Source organism: Calonectris borealis, chromosome 14 (genome assembly GCF_964195595.1).
Source record: "Calonectris borealis chromosome 14, bCalBor7.hap1.2, whole genome shotgun sequence".
Classification (NCBI taxonomy): domain Eukaryota; kingdom Metazoa; phylum Chordata; class Aves; order Procellariiformes; family Procellariidae; genus Calonectris; species Calonectris borealis.
Genome location: NC_134325.1, coordinates 20,505,285 through 20,525,683, shown reverse-complemented (window position 1 = coordinate 20,525,683; position 20,399 = coordinate 20,505,285). Strand labels below are relative to the sequence as shown.

Sequence of the window (20,399 nt, the reverse complement as noted above, 5' to 3'; positions counted from 1 at the left end):
GTCTTACACTCTGCAATGTTTATCCTCTTCTCTGCTCTTTCCAGTCTTTGTGAATTATCCAACAACCACCTTAACAACAAATTGGTCACCAAATCCTCTCCACCCCTAATTCCCACCATCAACCGTCATGTTTAAAGACTCAGCCCTTTCTGCCTGTCAGGGCTACCAGTGCTTTAAATCTGAGCCTTTCCCCCTGCATACACCTTGTCTGGAGCCGACTGCAACAATGGTTCTTGCCTGTGCTTCAACACGACCATCCAAGGCTCCATGCTCTGAGTACACCAATCCTCCTCAGGTCCATCTGGTCGGTATCAGACCCCAACGTTCATGGCCTCTCCAAGGTCCCTTCATAACCTGTTTCCACTGCAGGACAGTGCTGGTTCCCTCCCTGGTGCTGGAGCAGGGCCAGCTTTTGCCACCTCTTAGTCTGCTTCCCGCTTTGCATCTCCCTGGGCTTTTACAGGTAAAAAAAGGACTTCCTTCCCAAGCAGCTCTCATCCTCCTCCATTGCCCTCTGAGGCACATGCTGATTGTGGACACTACCCATTGGGTTATTTAATCAGCTCATGAGCTGAGACTGCTACAGACAGATTTTCCCCCAGCCCTTTCTCCTTCTCTTCTTGTGTTTTGTAGCTCTTGCTTGCTAGTCTTCTGGGACAAAGACTGTCTTTTTGTGCCATGCCGGACCCTGACCCCTGATACGGCACCACTGTAGCAAAGACTCAGCACCAGAAACAAACTGCTTGAACCCTAAAAAGGTTGTGTCTGATCACTGGGAGAAGGCACAAAGACAAGGGATCAGAGAGAGAAAAGCCAGGCAAAACTCATCCCTGAACTAGAGACAACAAAGAGCCTCTCCAAATTTCACATCCCAATTTGTGGCTTGCTTTAAACACATCCCATTTTTCCAGCTCTTGCTTTGAAACCAGGCTGCAGGATTTGTGCATCAAAGACAAGCAGGAGTTTCCACTGCTGCCATCCACATAAACGCTAAATGCCCAGCAGGACTGTTTCTGGACTGTTGCCCCCAGACCCACAGCGAACGCGTGTAACGCATCTGCTTTACCTCCAGTACCGGTCTCCCTGCCAGAAGGGTTAGTCTGCTCCACGGCTCTTTAGCTGACCCACAGCTGATTCAGCAGCAACGTGTTATTTACCCTAATGCTATTGAGTAGGGGAAGCGGGGCTCGTGGATGGGCCATCGATATTCCAGGGAAGGGAGAAAGAGCTGGGACCTGGCCTGATAAGCCTCCCGGCAGCAGGCCCTTGGACTAGCTGCGGCACAGATGCATTGGTCAGGCCTATAACTTGCCCATCCAAAAACCTCCTGCCTTTCTCTTCTGGAGAAAGCTGGTTACGGCAGGGAAAAGCTTCAGCCGCTTTCCCAGTTGGGCATGTTCTCCTTCCCTTCTCCTCACCAGGAACACAGCAGGGCAGCAGAGGGAACAAGGTGAAACAGGACCATTTCCTTTTCCTTCCTGAATTTTTCCCCTTCCCCTGTTGTCACCTGAACACGTGGCCTGGCTGGGCGGTCACTCGCACAGAGACAACTGCACGGAAAACAGCCTGGCTGCTCTGAGCAGGCAAGGCTCCCAGCAGGCAAGGCTCCCAGCTTCTCCTGCCTTGCAGTCCCCTCTGCTGGCAGACGCACAGTGCTTGCTCTCAGTGGCTGCTGATCAGAGTGGAGATAAATAAATTACCTGGATTTCTGGAGTGGCCTTCTGACCCATTTGGATGCAGCACACTTCTTCCTGCAGCTGCCTCCCTGCCCTGCCTAGCATTCCCTTTGCACGGGGCCCCAGGAGCAGTCCAAAGCCTGCAGATGCACCTCGATTACACAAACTCTTTGTAAATACGAGTGCCAAGCGCAAGGCTTGGATCGCCACATGCTTCAGGACACAGTTAGAACAGGGATGGGAAAGCACGCGAGTGCAGTCATGTCTGGGACGTTACCTGAGCTGCTCCTGGCCCACGAGCACACACAAGGCAGCGCAAGAGAGAGGACAGCATGGAAGCCGGGCTGGTAGCGGGAAGAGCCCTGGGCTGGGTTTATAGGACAGGGGGAGGGAGGGAGGGAGGAAAACCAGGATAACCCAGCAAAGCCACAGTGCAGCACAGGGGCAAGTAGCAAAAAATCCCTTCTTACAGTCAGCGACATCAATTTTCACTACCATGAAGGCTGATTTGGGTACTTTTGGGGGGAAGATAACATGAGGGGCTTGAAGGGCTGGTGTGGAGCCAGCTGCCAGGTTTGGAGCTGTCTTGCAGATCGGGCAGCTTTGCAGCGCAGCAGCTGTGCTGCCTGTTGAGTTACCCAGGGCAGGTGACCTGGCCGAAGCCCATACATGGCGTGGATCCCACCTCGGCACAGAGGACTAACATTTGCCCATGGCTCGTGTGAGCTTTTTGCCTGGGACAAATTCCACGCAGGGAGATCTGCTATGTGAGACATGCAAAATGCAAGTGCTTTTAGCTTGGCAAGTGAAGTTTAACTACTGTATTAAAACTTCCAAGCCAGTTCCAGAAAAGCCAGGAGACAAACTCATGTGTACAAAGCATTTGCAAACACGCGCTGCTGGATGGGCGCCAGAGCTGCTAGAGTTGACATATGATGAGATAAATATGCAAGTGGTGAAACTCGTTATAAAAACCCTTGCTGCATTACAAAACCCTAATCTTTCGCCACTACGGACAGGCTGGTACTAACAACCAGAACGTACACTTTCTGCAGTGACTCTTTCATGCCTGTGCTCTAAAGAGCAGAAAAACAGTAGTTCACGCCTTTAGAGATGGTTTCACCGCTCATTTACGGTACACACAGCATCAAAGCTTTTTCACCTGTTTTCTCCCCCTTTCCTCCCAACTTCAGCACTTGGCAACATTCGTCATGGACAAGAGCGAGTCCATCGTGACGGTGGACGATGCTATTCGAAAACTCATCTTGCTCAACTCAAAAGAGAAGATCTGGACACAGGAGATGTTGCTGCAAGTGAACGACAAGTCCATCCGCCTGCTGGACTGCGAGTCGCAGGTACCCAGAGCTCTGCGAGAGCTACCCACAGGCTGACGCATGGGTTGCAGTGTGTGCCCTTCCCGTTCTGCCTGGGAGGGCCATTTCTAAGGAACCCAAACAAGGGTGAATCACTACCAAAATCCACTCCTGGGTGTGCGGGGGCTGGCTGACTCTGATTCAAAGGGCAGGTAGGTGTGGGATGATTTATTCATATCTCTAGAGCACAGATACTCCAGGTGAAAGGTACCTTGAGCTGTGCTTCAGGCCAACAGTCAAACTGCTTTTTGTGGGAGTGACGCAGACTTACAGGTCCACAGAGATCTGCATAAAGCATAAGCAGAGAGGGAAGGACATATTACTTGCATTAAAATAACACGCAGGATCACCTGCCTGAGAACAGTGCCCCATTTTGACAGGCAATACATGTACATGCACACAGGGCACCTAATCTGAGGGGAAAGAACAGCCAGATAGTGGGAGAGGGATGGTGCTGTCCTGATTTTAGCAATGAGAAACTAAAGAATATTAGCCCAAGGTCATCCAAGGAGACACTGGGAGGGTAAGCCCCTCACAGAAAGCATCTTTCCTCCCAGTGCTCTGCTGGGATGCATGACAAGTGTACCAATACAGGTAGAGCACAGCCAAAAGATGATGGTGAGCAACAAGGCTCAAGTTATTGAAGTCTCACGCTGGGCCCCATATTCAGGGCTCAGAGAACAAGAGCTCACCTCTCTTTGCAATCCACCTCTCTCCTATTCCTCAGTCTCAAGGCACTGCCCCCCTGCAAACCTTGACAGGCATCTTTCAAGAGCCCAGCAAACCACTGCTGAGAAGCACAAGCTCTGCCAGGTCTCTCTCCTCAAACAGGGATCCCAGGAGTTCATACACGGGACCACTCCCCACCAGTTCAATAGTTCCCCATTGCCTGACCCCCTCCTCTTTCTCTTCCAGGAGGAGCTGGAGGACTTCCCTCTCCCGACAGTCCAGCACTGCCAAACGGTGCTGAATCAGATGCGCTATTCCTCCATCCTCCTCCTAGTGTGTCAGGATTCGGAGCAGCACAAACCTGACATCCACTTCTTCAACTGCGACGAGGTGGAGGTGAGCAGAGCCCTCCTTGCTGGTGTGAAACAGAGAACAAAATATGCTCCAAGCTGTCTGCCAGCCCCTTCTTCCTTTGCCCATCTAGAGCCCTCAATCCTTTCCAAAGCACAGCCCTTAAAAACATCCCTGTTTTATCTTTGAGGCGGAGATGGTTCACGAGGACATAGAAAGTGCCCTGGCAGACCACAAGCATGGGAAGAAGATACGGCCACAGACACTCAAGTAAGTACTTCAGGATACAGCTGGGAGTTAAAAAAAAGAAAACACCAAACAACAAAAAAAAAACCCCACAACAAAACAGCCCCATTTACAATGGTGCATTTGCACACCAGTCTCTCAGAAACAGGATCGGCAGCCACTGAGAGGGTTGTTCTGTGTTGTTCCCCTTGCAGGGCAAACCAAGAAAAGATCAGGCAGAGACAATCCATCCTCCCACCGCCACAAGGGCCAGCTCCCATCCCAATCCAGCATGACATGCGAGGTTCAGCGATGAACAGGAACCGGGTGGCACCCCCTTCCCAGCACGATCCAGGTACTGGGAGCACTCAGCAAGTCTGTCCTGGGGACGGGGAACTCGTTAGCCTGGACAGCCAACCCTCCTGAAATGGCCTGTGGTCAATTCAGGCCCTGTATTGCTGGGGCACAGGGAAGCCCAGTGTTTTTTCACTGTGTTATAATGCAACACAGACACGTACCAAAGGCACAACATTTTGTTGCATCTCTGGCTGTGCTTTATAAATGCCTAAAAATTGGGCCACAGCAAACATTTGTACCCACTGGGCTAGCAGTAGGCATCTTCTGCTCAACGACGGCTCAATAAATCAAAGCTCCTAGAAACTCCTTGTAACGACACCTGTATTTTGGGAATACTGAAATTCCCAAAAGAGGTGAAAGCCCCTCATAAAACTGAGCCATCACATGAAGTTTGGACCAGGCACTGGTGATCTTAAAACGTACAGTCAAGACAGACCTGGTCAGAAAGGCAAATTCTTGGCTCTGCTACCTTCACAGGAGCCAAGATGGCACCCTCAGAAATCAAGTGGTTTGCATGAATTCTCCTAGAGTTGAGTGTGGAAATGCAGATCTGAACTCACCTCTCTCATGTGCTAATCTAAAATCTTATTCCAAAACCACCCTGACTTCAGCCCGTTTCAGCTGGCTTGAAAAAACTTGTATTTCCCTTTGGAGAAAGAAGTAACAGAAATAAGCTCCAGGTAACAGAAATAAGCTCTTTCTCTGATAAAAGCTCAAATTGACTAAAATGACGAGCAAACCGTAAGCCTTTCTTATCACTGCCTATTGCACCACCTTCTCTTAGGATTAATTTCTAGATTCAAGGAAAACACGTAATCAGGATACTATAAGAAACTCCAAACACCAGCTGAGGAGAGAAAACACTCATTTCTCTGGGATGGGATCTGAAGCCAAGTAGCTACTCTGGCCTCTTGAATGGAGAGCCTATTTCAGGTCCAGTTTTGCATAATGAAAATAAGATCCATATTTTAAAGCTGGACATGTATAAACATGTATATTCCGATGCACAGCAGTTTTTAATGAAACGGCCACCCTTAACTCTGCCCTTCCCAGGATGCTTAGCATAAAGCTTTAAGTCCATTGCTTGTATCAGCAGAGCTGGGCATTTACCCAGGCAGGATTTCTGGATCTAAGAACACAGAGCCTGGCACAAAAGCAGGCGACAGGAGAAAGCCTTGAATTATGCCTGTTTGCTGAGATTGCTTCTCCTTTGAAACACGCCTTATTGCTTTTTCTACAAAACCTGTCAAAACTAATCACCTCATCTTAACACTTAAAGATGACGTACATTTTTCGCTGTCCTTTGCCAAAACCGCCTCCCCAGTTCTCCCACTTTATAGATTCTGCTGTCCAAACACCTGCTGTGCCAGCTCTTTCAAACCCCGTACCACTGAGCTGACATGTTATTCTTTTCACAAGAGGCCACACAAGCAATTGTTCACACTGAAATATCACCCCCTCACCGAGTGTCTGTCTTCTGAAAGCTGGGAGGTGCTTGTGTTTTTTTATTGCAGGAGAATTTTTATTAAAAACACTTGAGAGACTGCACACAAGTTTGTACAAAAATGCTGATTAGTGCACGGGCCTGCCTAAACATCAGTCATGCAGAATTCCTGGCATGCTGCTTTCTAGCAAGTGACAGTTGCATTCACTTCCAGGTCTTACTTCTTCTTGCTCAACTACTATTTAGTTAAACTGGTATCTCTGGGACAAGGAAGGCTCGGGCCGGGGCTTGCAGGTCTCTGCCCATAGCTACAGCTGGATGCTCTTCACGATTCATTCACTGCTTATATTTGAAAACAGGCAGCGTATCGACACAGAGGTTGGCAGGCAGGTGCTGTGACCTTGGAAGATTTAATCGGCAACTTTGATCACCTCCTGCTCTTTGTGATCTCCTGAGGTGCTTTCATAACCCAGAATAAACAACCAAGCTGGGAGTTACCATCCCATGGGTCCCTGCATTTAATGGAGCCTATTTTCAGCCTCTGATAGTAAATGTATGTTTCTCTCCCTCCCTTGTTTGCAGACTATGAACGACGAGGCTCCAGCTCTCACGACCACGAAGAGTCCCGAGCCATCTTAGCACAGAAGATTGAAAAAGAAACGGTTGGTAACAAGAATGGCACACAGTCAACAGGCAGAAGGAGAGGGAGAAGAGAGGAAGGAAGCTAGGGGCTCCTCCATGAGCAGACATTTTATGCATAATCTAGTCATTGTTAAACTGATATCTATCGCTCATAAATAGAAGGTGAACAAAAGCAAAGGTCCATCACTGGGTCAGTTACAATATCCCTTGAGAGAACTCTGCTAATTTCAGGAAGTCCGCTGCTACCCAGCCCACAGTCTGGCCTTGGGGATATTTTCCATGACGTCCATTAGCAGCGGTCACTTGTCACATTGATAAGTACAGCACACAACCAAGCACAGCTTTGTGTTTGGAAAGTGATGAATTCAGCTTAATTTCATGCCTGGATTCCCCACTCCTGTGCATTCTTCCAGGAAATGAAGCAGGCACAGAGTAGCACGCTCTGGGATTCAGGCTTCCCAGCTGCGTGCGGTTTGGGCTCTCTTTCACCTTGGTTTGTTGCATTTCTGTCCTCACAGCAAATCCTGAACTGCACTCTGGATGACATTGAAATGTTTGTCGCCAGGCTTCAGAAGGCTGCAGAGGCATTCAAACAGCTCAACCAAAGGAAGAAAGGGAAGAAGAACAAGAAGAAAGGGCCAGCAGGTACAGTGCGACTGCTAGAACAAACGGGGAACACAGGGGCACGGAAAAAGGTTGAGAGGAGACCTCAGCTTACACCCCAGCAAGGCCAGGTTGATGGGGCAGCATGGCTATGGACCCAACAGCAGCTACACCAGTTTGGAAGGTGCCGCTGGTCCTCTTGTAGAACACACAGAGCCTAGTGAAGCCTCCAACACAGAGAAAGACTTTTGGTTTTCTTGAACCCTTGATTTTTAGTAATTTTAGTCTCAGAATCCTTTATTGCTGTGTCTTCTGCATGCCAGCAAGATGAAACTTTCCTGAAAAGGGATGCTTTAATTAAAGTGTCTTTCTCTCCACCTTCTCATGAAAGAGGGCATGCTGACTCTTCGAGCAAGACCCCCAAGTGAGGCCGAGTTCATCGACTGCTTCCAGAAAACCAAACTGGCTTTTAACCTCTTGGTAAGACACAGAGGGTATTTTCATCCCATGCAGTGACAGGGCTTTTCCCCATATATCCCAGTAGTAAGCATTTAAAGTGAAATTTGAACTGAAAACACTATCAAGCGACAAAGGTGTGAATTCCAGATTCTTCAGAATCCAGAACAAACATTGTGTCAGGCTTGTGCAGGTTTCTTGGGCCAAGTAGTTAGACTGAAACTAGAAGCGTAAAGTCCAGGGTGGGACTGAGCAGCCAGGGGCCTTGCAATGCCTGGATCTCTTTTCAGATACAGTCCTGACTTAAAGCATTTGTGAAGCTGTGAGCCGAGAGAGCCAAGAACTGCCGTGCCCACCCTGCTGATAGCTGTGCAAAGGCTTATGTAAACATTCCCACTCTAGATATTCGCTTCTGCTTGTGGCCTTTAAAAGTCTGTAGTTTTCTGTGAGCTGTAGTCCTTGTTATCCTTAGAAGGCATAAAACGGCAAATATTAAAAAAGAAAAAAAAAAGTCTTATCTACTTTAAATTGTTCTCATCCGATTCTGTCTACAGAGCAGCTGTAAAGCTGCCTCAGCCAAGGGCCTGGACAGTCTCTGGTTAACAATAACTGATGTCCCTCACTGCCCTGACATTCCTGGCTGCTCCTCTCTTTCTCCCCTGGAGGAGCTGCGTCTTAAGAAGGGGATGAAAAGCAGAAGCATAAAGATGCTCCCAGTGCTGCCAGCTCCACTTAGTGAAGTATGCGAGACCAGGAGGGTAACGAGCCAGAAGGAAATTCTGTCAGTTCTGACCAAACTTGCCCAGCGAACACAGCCTAACAAGATCCTTCCTGACAAGTTATTAGTAAGGAAACCACAGAGATCGTAAACAACCTTAATGCAGAACACCAAGCTCCAATCTTTCCGTTTAGAAGCAAATATGCATAATTTTTGCCTGTTTAGGACAAGAACTGAGTCTTGGAGATGGCAGCTCTGGCCAGCAATCACTGCTCTCGCACAAACCGATCAGGTGCCCCGCTAAGGCTATGCCACACATCCACAGTGGGATGTTAGCTTCCCTGAAGAAGCAGCTGAGGATTCTCCTAGCATAAAGGCTGTTGCATCCCAGCCTTCTCTGACCACTGACGCAGCCGAGAGAAATACAGCGGAGTCAGTGTGGTCAGCCAAACCCTTAGTCACAGCACAGGTCTGCGCTGGAGTTGGTGTCCTACCCTGGCCCCTGCCAATCACACAACGCACCCCATCCAGGCTGTGGATCTGTGCAAACGCTCTGGCGCGCAGCCCCCGAGCTCAGCACCGCTGCTGCTCCCCTGCCAGCAGCGTGGGAGTTAACACATAGGAAATTCATTCACATGCCCGAGCTCTCCCTGCACTCAGGCCCTGGACTTTGCTGCCTGTGTATCCACAAACCCACAAAGAGTGGCTGCTCTCCCGGCAAGAGGCCGGGGACAAGTAAGAAGGAGAGCGGGGCATCAGTGGTGGAGCACTGCCACGTCTGCCCCAGCGCTGCTATCACGTGCCACGTGGCTGCGAAGTCCTTGTGAGGTGCCATTTCATTTAGTCACCTTGGTGCCATCGGTTATTTCACACTTTCCACTCCACATTAATGTTTAAATCACCAGCATTTAAAATGCCTTGCATTTCGGTAGGGAGGAGGGAGTCTGTTTTCCATTGCAGCAATGCCCGTAGCACAGGACACAAGAAAGAGCTGAAAGGAAACACAAATTGAAGTGGTTTCTCACCACAGCTTAGCTGATTGCTGTTAATGAAATGCAATTCTTACAGTAAAGTAATCCCAAGCGTTTGCTCCTCCATCGCACCACAGTCTACTCCAAATACCAAGCATTTCAGTGGCCAAGGTAGCTCTAGGTGCTGCAGGCAAGATATTGGTGGAGATTTTTCCTTGTCAGCAATTTGCCAAGGGACCCCGCAAAACACTTGTTCTATGGGAACTAGTGGGATTTTCAACTCTGCAAGAGTCAGAAGCAATAGACCTGGCCCTTCCTCACCAAGACTTTCAAAATAAGCCAAAATAACTTCAAAGGAACTGGTTTTAACAGAGTAGGTACTCCACCCCTCCTGAAATTCAACGCCCTTAGAAACGGACACAAAATAGAAATTATCTAAAACTGAATGATTCCTACTCCCCCATCACCTACTGTTCTTCCCTGATTTCAAGTGCACTGTTGAAAGTTTGCTTACTTTTCAGGCTGCGTTATTAACTGTAGCAAATATCAGTCAGTAACAATCCCTCCACGTGACAGAAAAGAGAAGGCAAAATCAGGTTAGGATTGAACTGGGTTTCCTTTCTCTTTTCAGGCCAAACTGAGAAAGCACATCCAGAACCCCAGCGCTTCAGAGTTGGTGCATTTCTTATTTGGGCCGCTGGAACTGGTAAACCTGATTCACAGGTTTCACTGTGAACTCACTTTTTATTTCTAATGTTGCTTTTGCACTTACAGGCAGCTAGATTATGCAAAAGGGTTAGAAGACTGCTCACAACTGGCTAAAGCTTTCTCACTGAAGTCTAGAAGCAACAACGCCAGTGCTTCTGGCTTCTGATCTGATTTCCAGCCTGAACGAAATACACAAACCCTAGCAAATATGAATCTTTCCACCCCATTAACAAAGACTTACTGTGAACAAAAGTGCAAGCCAGCTATGGTTCCCATTGGGAATCTGCTTGATCTCACCTTCAAGCAAACATGGCTCAATATTTGCATAGAAAATAGGAAGCAGAAATCCCAACTTGAAAAAGAAGCCAGAAGGGACACAGAAGTACCATGTGATTTTCCATTTTTTAAAGTGCCAGCTTGCGATATATCCTGTCTCTAACAATGGCTAATTTTTAGATCAGACCTTGCCTTGACGCCAATAGGAGAACTCTTGTGTCCCTCTGAACTGTCCAGTCTCCTTCAAAGATTTAGGTTGATGTTTCTTGAGACAACTGAGCTGATCTAAGGATTAGCTGCTGCCAACAAGGGTCAGGCCATCCCTTGGCATGAAGGCTTGCCCTCTGGCTTTCGTTTTGTACCTTGGAGAACTTAGTCAGGAACTATAAGCCTTATTTGTCTATTTGCTTTTTCTTAATAAAATCTGCCAATCAATTACTATCAGTGCAGTGCAAGGATAATAAGGGGATACTGAGGGAATACAGCATCCCTTTTAGGTAGCAGCAAACCGTTAATTTAGTTCATCTGTGTTGTGAAACCTCACCCTGACATATGAAGGCATAGAGGAGAACTTTGGAAGTGCAAGTCTAATGTGAATTAGCCTTTAGAGGTACTCACCATGGAGGGTACCTTGGCTTCCTTTGGAGTGGGCGGGCATAGAGACTCCAAAGGATCAAAGCCACTGATTTTTCTGTCTTTGATTTCTGTTCCCCTGTGTGTGTGCTGGTTTGATATTTTGAACATTTCCTGCAAAGTCTCTCACATTTGTGTGCGTTTAATCCAGATCATCAGTAGCTGTGGTGGCCCTGAGCTTGCCAGGTCTGTCGTCAGCCCGCTTCTTTCTAAAGACGCCACAGATTTCCTCAGAGGACACCTGACACCAAAAGAGATAAACCTCTGGGACTCCCTGGGAGAGACATGGACCAGATCCAGGTGAGGACAGAGCTGCCATCTCACCAGGTTCCCCAAGCTCTTGAGAAAGGCAGACACGATGCTTAATTTTATAGCCCTGTCAGAGGGTCAAGGATGCCCTGATGCCCCTGCTTTTCCCTGACATGCTTTCAGAGACGCATTCCTTGTGAATCTCACCACATATTTCCCGCTTCATGTCCTAGAGCTGAATGGCCCCGAGAAGCAAATATCCCCACCTACATCCCCAAATTCCGCAATGGCTGGGAACCGCCCTTGGAAATCTTCCGTGGAGCTCCCTGGGAAATAGACATCGGACATTTGCAAGAAGAGGTTGGTCTTGTGCCCCCGGTCATCCTCTCTTCTCTTCCCTCTCCCTCCCCCCTTTTTCAGAGAGATGGATCTGTGAAGTTTGCGGTGGTGTGTAACAAGTAGTCGGCTCAAAACTCAGTTGGATCAGGTCACTCCGGTTAAGTACGGAAAGAAAATAAGGCCAGAAAAGGGCAGCAATCATCAGCCTCACATCCTGATCAACAGGAAATAGGATACTATACCGTAACTGAGCCCCATGGATACAGGTTTGCCCGAAGAACATTTCTTTCGTGTGCACCTCATTGTGATCAAAACTTCCAGGCCACGATTCATCTACCACTCGCTCTCCTTTTCTCTGACACAGCTTTCCCCTTTCCTGGTAACACTGACTTCATTTTTACCTTTTCAGCTATCATCAGCCAATGGATATCCTTACCGTAACTCCTCACTCAAGCGCAGCCAGACTGCTGATCAGACACAAGCTGTGGATGCCTTTAAACAGAACGTAACTCAGCATGTAAATAGGTAACGTATCAGCACTGCCCTGGACAAGGCGCCTCAGCTCCCTCCTTGTAACTTGATAAGCACCCACTGCAACATATCATGACACCAGAATGTTTTGGCATCCTGGTAGATAACTCTCTGTCATTATTAATTCAGACTTGTTAACAGGATCAAGAGAACTCAAAGATCAGACGAGGGATTATTCATGTAAACACTGTCTGCTTTTTAATCACCAGCAGGTCTACAAGGAAATGGGTTACATATTTTTCCACCACAAGAGGCAAAAATATTGACTGACTTCATTAGTCAATCAGTATGTCTTGTTTCATAACATCAGCCCACCAAAGTGACATTAAGGATCGTGTGCCAAAATACTGTGCTGCACCTTTGTTCTCCATATGTTTAGAGAAGTTAGTATCTCTCCATCCAGCCTAAAGCCACAACAGCTTGCATAGAAAGAACCTGCTTATAGGAGGAATCTGTACTAAGGCATGACACATGCAAGCTTTCTGCTGTTGAAAAATGGAGTGCTGGGAAACAGCAGCCTGACCTCAGCAGCACTGCACAGAAAACATTTTAACTGAGGCAGTGCCATTTCGTTTCACTGGAGGCAGCAGCTCCTCCTTTTGCTTTCAGTCACAACGAAAGGGAAAAACATTTATTAGAGACTGAATAAAATGAGAATGTGATTCTGGTCTTGCCCATCTCTCCATCAGGAAATTGACAGGGTGTTGATTTTAAACAACTTTTCTTAATGAGATAAATCCAGAAAATGGGGGGGAAAACCTCCCCTTTCTTCAGAAGTCTTGGAAAGTTCAGTTCCCAAGCCAGAACCAGCCAGGCCACCCCTTTGCCTCAGGCTTTTTTCCCCAGGGGAAAGATGGCTCATTCACAATTTAACCAAACACTCTGCCCCTCTGCGAGTTTTCTATCACCAGCTACTCAGTGGTATAAAATCTTTATGAAAGTACTTTTGGTTCAAAGTTTAGAGGCTTTTCATCTGCTTGCTTGTTTACATGGGCTTACACCTTTGAAATTTTACCGCGATCTCTGAGTTTCAAACTCTTCTCAAATTGCAAATTAATTCTCTGCCATATTCCGCTTTGCAGTGATTTGACAGGCAGTGATCAACTTCAAATCTTTAAAGACTGGAAGTCCAGACCCAGGAAAGCACTTAACCATGCATTTTTCTGTAGCCAGCTCTAGACTGGGAGAAAACCTTCAAGCCAGACTGTTTTTTCATGGTCTTATGTTCTAATCTGAAAGATTTATAAGCTCTATTACTACTACAAAAAAGTTCAAATTCACAGCAAAATGCCTTAAATCCAATTATATCAGCAAAATAACTTACTCTTCCCATTTACTCCATCAAAGATCCTGCTGGGACCATAAAATAGTACAGATGCAGTGCTGAGTAGGGAAAGAATTACGGTAACAAATTCTCTTCTCCAATTCCATTTTTCTCAGTGAGGTTATGAAAAATAAGGAGAACTTAGTTTACATGAGAACATTTAAGTCCATCTTTAGTGACTGGTAGATAACACACGTAAGGAAACATTTTCATCTGTTAGTCTCAGCACAGGCAAACTATAAATAGTAGTATCAAGACCTGGAATACAAATTAACAGCATGCCTTTTTACCAAGGTGACCATTTCCCTGACACACCACCCAGTCTAACCACAGCGTGGGCTCACGGAAGAGTAGATGAGGATCTCTTTTCTCTTGGGATACGTGTTGTACCTTTTCACCTACCTTTCAGACTGTCAACAGCAAGTTTTCCGTATGGATAACATTTAAGAAAAAAACATCAATGTTAATGGCACTGAAGCAGATGCTAAAATTGAGAATGTGCTTAGACGCCTTCTTCAGTCCAGAGCAGACTTCAGCCAAGGCTGCCCAGATGTTTGCCAAGATCACAGTCCTGCTCTACTCATGGTTTTTTCAGGGTAGTTTGAACTAGTTTTCTAACCAAGAGACCCTATATTACAAAAATACCCATGCATCAGTATTATTATTTACACCAGGGCTTTTGGCTGCAGAGAAGTGTCATGAAAGCCCCAAGAAATACTACAATAATCGGCAAAGGTCGCTTGTGTAAAACCTAGGTGCATGCAAAGTACACATTAGCCTCAAACTCCTCCAGCTGTCACCGCTTTCCCCATGACTCATTTACCTTCTGGAATGCTACAAAAGAAGTAATTTCTACCTAACTTGGCTTTCCTCCCCCTCCCTGCCTTCAGGGCACTGCTGGGTAAGGCCACCACTCCCTTTCTTGACTGGTGGATTCAATCTGCCCGAGAGTCTGCTCCAAGCTCTCCCCCACTGCAGACTTACAATGTATATATTGCACGTGGCTGTAACTAGACCAAGAGTTGACCCAAATCAAGCGAGCTAAAGATGGCACTACAGCCATAGGCATCATATCAAACCACTGAACCAACAGTTTCAACCTTTTTCAGACCACCAAAAGCTATCTAATGAAGACAGTAAAATGAACTGAAACTAAGCATAATGGGCTTGCTTTTCCAAGTCAGGTTTTACAGATGCCTCAGAAGCAGTCCACAAAGAGCCAAGTTTCCACAGATTCATAGATTTAAAATCATTGACGTAACCCAAGAACTCGGCAATGGAAAAACATCAAGCTAAAAACCATACTTGCTAGCAGTGCTGGAAGCACTGGCTTCACCAAGTTACACAGAACTTGACATAAACTGGAGGAGAACCTGACCCCCTGTTGGCATGCCCACTGTGAATAGGGCACCCGGGAGTCTTCTGCACCGGGTAGCTGTCCAGGTTGGAAGTCATAGGCAGAAAGATCCATAGAAGGTGCATTAAAGTAGCTTCTACCTACCCTTACACAACAAGGCAAGACAGTTTTTCCATACCGCAAACATTTTTGGAATTAAAAAATAACACCACACCCATCCTAACCAGAGAAGAAAAAGATGAGATCTGCAAAATTTTCCTAAGCCACGCAAAAAAAAACCCAACACCCCACTATGAAAAAATAAACCATTTCAGTTTGGGTCAAAGGAAATCTTTCATTGCACTTTTTCCACCGTTTTCCATTTTTGACAATCTACCAAATGAAAAGTCAGTTCAACATCGAAAGCCATATATTCTTTTGTCAGAAATTCCCAAGCAAAATACTTAAACACATTCCTCCCCCCCCCCCCCCCCCCCGAAATGTATCTCAGTATAGAAACACTCAAACTCACGTTTCCTGGGAACACGCAGAATTCTGTTTCAGTAGCTCAGCATTCATTGCCTGATGAAAAAAACACAGATTTCCAGTCAGTTCTACCTACACACGTTTTCAATACCCTTTCTCCCAGCGCTGGTGCCTGCTTCTCCCCTGCTCTGGCATATGGGGCAGTTGTTTCCACTTATCAGGACATGAGGGTTTCACACTTATTTTTCACAGGAGGTGCAATCAGAGCAGTTTGTTTGTGCTTTGTCAGTCTCCCCAGTCCTTGCTGTGGCAAAGAACCGACCGACAGGAGAAGTTGTCTTTTCTTCCACCCTGGAAGTAGCAGCCTCACAGTCCCCCAATAAGGCCATTAACCAAACAGCCCTACAGCTTGTTTTGTTGGTTTTTTTTTTCCCCAAACACAGGGTGTTTCACTAAAATGAGGGGTGAAAATCTTCCTCAAAACAGAGAAGCGAAGAGGCACTGCCCCCTCCTAACACAATTGCCTCCCTACCTGCACCGGCACAGTCTTCAGCACTCCTCTTTTGCCAGTGAGCCTATACTGCCCTAGTTATTAAATGGGCCTCTATCAAAACTCCATTTTTTTTCTCCTTTAGGAATTTTGAGGCACAGGGAATGGCTCTGCCGAAGAGATATGCCAAAATCCGCTACGATTTCACCGCACGAAATGCCAATGAACTCTCAGTGCTTAAGGATGAAATCCTGGAGGTCAGTGAACATGCTCAGGGAAAAGCTGTGCCCTCCTCCCCTTCCCCAGAACAGGAGAGAGATCTCAAGATAGTGGCAAGTGTCAACTAATCTTTGCTTGATGTTTTCTGAGCAGTAGCATGAAGCTTTGCTCAAATCTAAAGCTTTATATCTGAGCTGGAGCAGGCTGACTATATGCATTGGGTCATTTGCTCAGCTGAAACACATCAGTCACATCTTAATTAGCAATGAGGAGGAAGGAAAACAAGTCACTGTAGTACGCTGCTCATGGACTTGCTGGGCATATGTTCATTATTACCACCCCCCCACCCCAAAGGAATTGTTTTCTATGAAAACATCCTTTTTCATAACTTTTCTCTTACCACAACACTGTTGGCAGTTGGAGAATGTAGGACATGACTTGGTCTACACTCTAACTGTAACACAGATCTATGACTTGAGAAAAAGACTTCTGTTCAAAACTGAAAGCTCTGTTTAAAATGAAGCTAGTATGAGAAACGTGTGGGTCTTGCCAGCAAAGCTCATCCATTCTGGGAAGATTACTTTAAAAAAAAAAAATTTAAAAATCACAGTTCTGGGTAAAAACAAGCCTGCTGAAAGGAGCAGGGGGGCAGGTACAATCGGAGATATCTCAGCAACAGGCAATCTCCTTGCCATATCATCGTTATGATGTGGTTATGTTATGTGTTATGATGTGACACATGATCAAGTTATATGATAACACTCGGGCATCTTTGGCAAGAGTCACTCTTGATTTATTTTTTTTAATGCAAAAAGACAACATAAACTCAGTCACTGGAAAAAAAAAAAAAAAGATGATGGAGAAACAGGCAAATTAAGTAGGAACTAAGAGTTCTTCAGCACCCCAGATCTGTCCTCCAGAGATGCTCTCCTGTTTGTCATTAGGATAAGTTCCGATGCTTTTCAGGAAAGGCTTCAGTCCTGAATTGCAAATGAGTACAATAGATCTGTTTGCCAGCCCCTGGACTGTTGTGATGTTATTCTGACAACTTCGCGTTACTGTGTGGTTTATTTCCTCTATATGCCGTTTATGTATGCCCGAAATCTGATGTTCTCACTAGCAATTTTTTTTTTTCCCCCTCTCAGGTGTTGGAAGATAATAAGCAGTGGTGGAAGTTGCTCAACCGGAGCGGGCAGGCTGGTTACGTCCCTTATAACATCCTGGATGTGGTGAAACTGGAAGAGCTCGAACAGGTCTGTAGTCAGGTGATATTTAACTGGTAGCTGCCTGCAGGGCATAATCAGCCTCTGAGAATAATCTTGTAATTAGACCTCTCTGGATTTCTTAGGATGCTGTGCACAAGTTGGCATGAACCCTCACAAGTAGATGAACCAGGATCCTGGAGATTCCTGAGTCTCCTATGATAAAACTCTCACATTTTGCCACTGTTTACCTTCCCCCTCCCCAAACGAGGCCTATCCTTCCCATCCGCACGGCAGCCTCATGTTTTCCTCCTGCTCCAAGATGCCAAGCACATTGCCTGCTGCCCACAGTGCCTGGCAGGTAGGGTTATGGGACAGGCGAAGGCTGAGTCCTGTGCTATAGGCAGCAGCCTGCTATGAAGTGAGACCCTAGCTCGAAGGGACACCCGCCCCGAGCCTAGCACCATGACTTGTCATCCCAACAGAAAAGGTCTCATGTTGAGGTGTCACCAAACAGCTGCTGGCTACACTGGCTTGAAAGACTTCCACCTTTTGCCAGTGCCTTCCCCCCAAAGCCCACGTACTTCTCAGCCTATGGTTTACAACCTCCTCTGCTGCGAAACCCTGCTGCTTTCAGGGCTGTGCTGTGAACAGGACAAAAGAGCTAATGCAGACATAAAAGCAAATTTTGCCGCCAAAATGCTGAGATTTTTATTGGGGGTTAAATTAAAGACAGACGGTTCCCTCATCCAGCTCAGTTCAGCAGCAGGAACAAGTTACTGGAGTGGCGGCAGGTGGAAATACCGTCTAAGTGAGTATTAAGTGAATATTGCTGTCAAGCACCTTGCATTGCAAAAATGTGGAGCTGGAGACCTCTAAATGCCCTAAGGAAGCATGGCATTGCTTCCCCACTTTGGTATTTCACAGCTTTGACAAAGCATAAGGTGCCCCAGCAGGCCTCTGGATAAAAGCCCTGTTAGTTTAATCAAAATTTCAAAAAACTCTTTCCAGACTGCTCTGGGCACTTGGCAGTGGTCCCACTTAACACCAAATTACTACAGCAGTGATGCTTTAGCTTCAAATGGGATTTCTGTTTGTTTTCTCTTCATATAAAAATCCTTTTGCTTCCTTTGCTCTCCATCTCCAAGGAAGTTCCATAAGCAGTAATTTCTGCAGAGCAAAAGGCTAAAGGGCTGAGGCATGCATGTGAGAGCAGTCATCCACCGCAGTAGTAAGCAAGCATAAAACACCACTGCTCTCCGTGTGGTGAGTGTGACATGTTTTCCAGGGGTGTAAATGCCTTCACACAGTCTTCGGCCTTTGGCTTAGGTTCTGTTCTTTCCCATGAGACCCCAGAAATTAACTTCTTCCATGCAGCTCCACCTGAGATCACATCAGCCTCAGCTGAGCAGCCCCAGATCAGCACAGGGAGAACATGGCAATTTGTCCCTCAATTTGCTATCGTGAGTGGGAGGCAAAAAGTTTAAGAAAATGAAAAATGGCAAAAAAATTCTTACACTACACTTTTTTTTTTTTTCCTTTCTTATCACCTAGTCTAACCAGAGGTACAAAGGAGACCTGAGCCCCAGGGGATATGGACCATCCAGCCCAACTCACAAGCTACCTGCCAGCTACGCTGGGGATAAATGGGGAAGTGAAATGTTATCGCGCAACTCTCCCCAGGACGCCAAAGAACGTATGTGTCCCACACCGCGCTCCCAGCGTCCGGGCACATTTTACACCACATGTAGCAGCCTCAGGCAGCCAGAGAGCTTGGCACCGCAGCTTTGCATTTCAGGACTTAATTGAAAAGTTTCTGTGAGCACATGCTTTTGCTTCCTCTCTGTCCCGGTGGTTTTCTTTCTTTCTTTACTTTCACCATAATGGTCTGTCCACAATTTTTGGTTGCTGTGTGCATGTAACCAGACCTACCCAAGTGTGTGTTCCCTCTCATAAGGCTCTGCACAACGAGTTGCGAGGCTGCAGCTTTTAGTGATAAGCAATAGACCAGCAGTGGTTTTGGAGGAGATGTACAGAGGAGGTTCCAGGTAGTACCACAGACAACAGAGCAGCTCTGAGGAGCTCACTGACTCACACTACAGGCTCTCAGGCAGCCTGGGACAAGCAGGGCTTCCAGCTTGACCTTCCTCCTCCTCCCAAGGAGAGAGTTTCCTTTCCCCACCAACATGTTTAAGTGTGTCTAAGCAACCATCCACATTCAGGTCAATCCCTTTCTCTCACTTGCTTTGCTCTTGTCTTCTGCCACACACACGTTGCCCGCCTGGCCTGTTCCTTCAAGTGGTTTCAGAGAAATCCCAGCCGGCAGATCTGCCAAACACGAGATTCACATCACTCCCTCACCCTGTGCGTGCTATGGGGGGGTCACAGAACATGAGAAAGACCAGGAGCCCTGCTCATCTCGCCCCCTTATCACACCCTGCGTACACCTCTAGCAAGCTGTCACCCAGAGGCCAAAACCGGGGTTCATCCCCTGCTCAGCTACCGTAGACTCCTGGAAGCAGGAACCCTTTTGGGGCAACGGAAAGCCCCATAATACAAATCCAAACACCTATCTATTAATAACACTGACCTATTCTCCGGTCTTCAGGACTTTCGTGGAAAAAGTGATACTGAATAATGTGTCACTGGAGTTTTATGAGTGTGCAGCTCACTCCCAGTTCATGCCTCCTGCCACTTCTATTTAGCTCCGCAGCAAAAGCTGGAGATCTGAGAACCTGGATCAGCAAATCACTTACTAGAAGTAGCAGAGAGGACTGAAAAGTGGAGGGAGCAGGGGTACAGCTCAGAACCAAGACACTAATTGTAGGTACCCACACAATTGGCCTTCCACATCAGGTGACAGGAAAGGGGCAACGGGAAGGAAACAAATGGCAACACAGAGGCACAGAAAAATGAGAACCTGGTTCTCAGAAGCAGATAGTCAGGCCTCCCTGACCTCTGCTGTCTCATGTGGTCTGGGTTTTTTCCCCTCCCTGATGCTAAATTTGCAGGGCAATTTCCTTATTTCAATAGCCCGAAGGGAATTAAGTAACTCAAAAACAGGAAGATGACAAACTAAAGCAAAAACACAGCAGCAACACCAGACATCAGGGAAAAGGGA

General features: G+C 46.8%; 1 protein-coding gene across 1 annotated transcript in view; it reads left to right on the top strand.

Annotated features, from left to right (window-relative positions):
* The window catches only part of EPS8L2 (EPS8 signaling adaptor L2), a 68,697-nt gene that overhangs the window by 43,165 nt on the left and 5,133 nt on the right, over nt 1-20,399 (top strand). The window contains exons 5-18 of the mRNA XM_075163616.1: nt 2,870-3,031; nt 3,965-4,114; nt 4,260-4,339; nt 4,510-4,649; nt 6,678-6,757; nt 7,256-7,382; nt 7,732-7,820; nt 10,117-10,191; nt 11,254-11,402; nt 11,585-11,711; nt 12,100-12,215; nt 16,003-16,114; nt 17,222-17,329; nt 18,833-18,974. Coding sequence (XP_075019717.1) covers nt 2,870-3,031; nt 3,965-4,114; nt 4,260-4,339; nt 4,510-4,649; nt 6,678-6,757; nt 7,256-7,382; nt 7,732-7,820; nt 10,117-10,191; nt 11,254-11,402; nt 11,585-11,711; nt 12,100-12,215; nt 16,003-16,114; nt 17,222-17,329; nt 18,833-18,974 — 1,657 coding nt within the window. The remainder of the gene's footprint in view (nt 1-2,869; nt 3,032-3,964; nt 4,115-4,259; nt 4,340-4,509; nt 4,650-6,677; nt 6,758-7,255; nt 7,383-7,731; nt 7,821-10,116; nt 10,192-11,253; nt 11,403-11,584; nt 11,712-12,099; nt 12,216-16,002; nt 16,115-17,221; nt 17,330-18,832; nt 18,975-20,399) is intronic.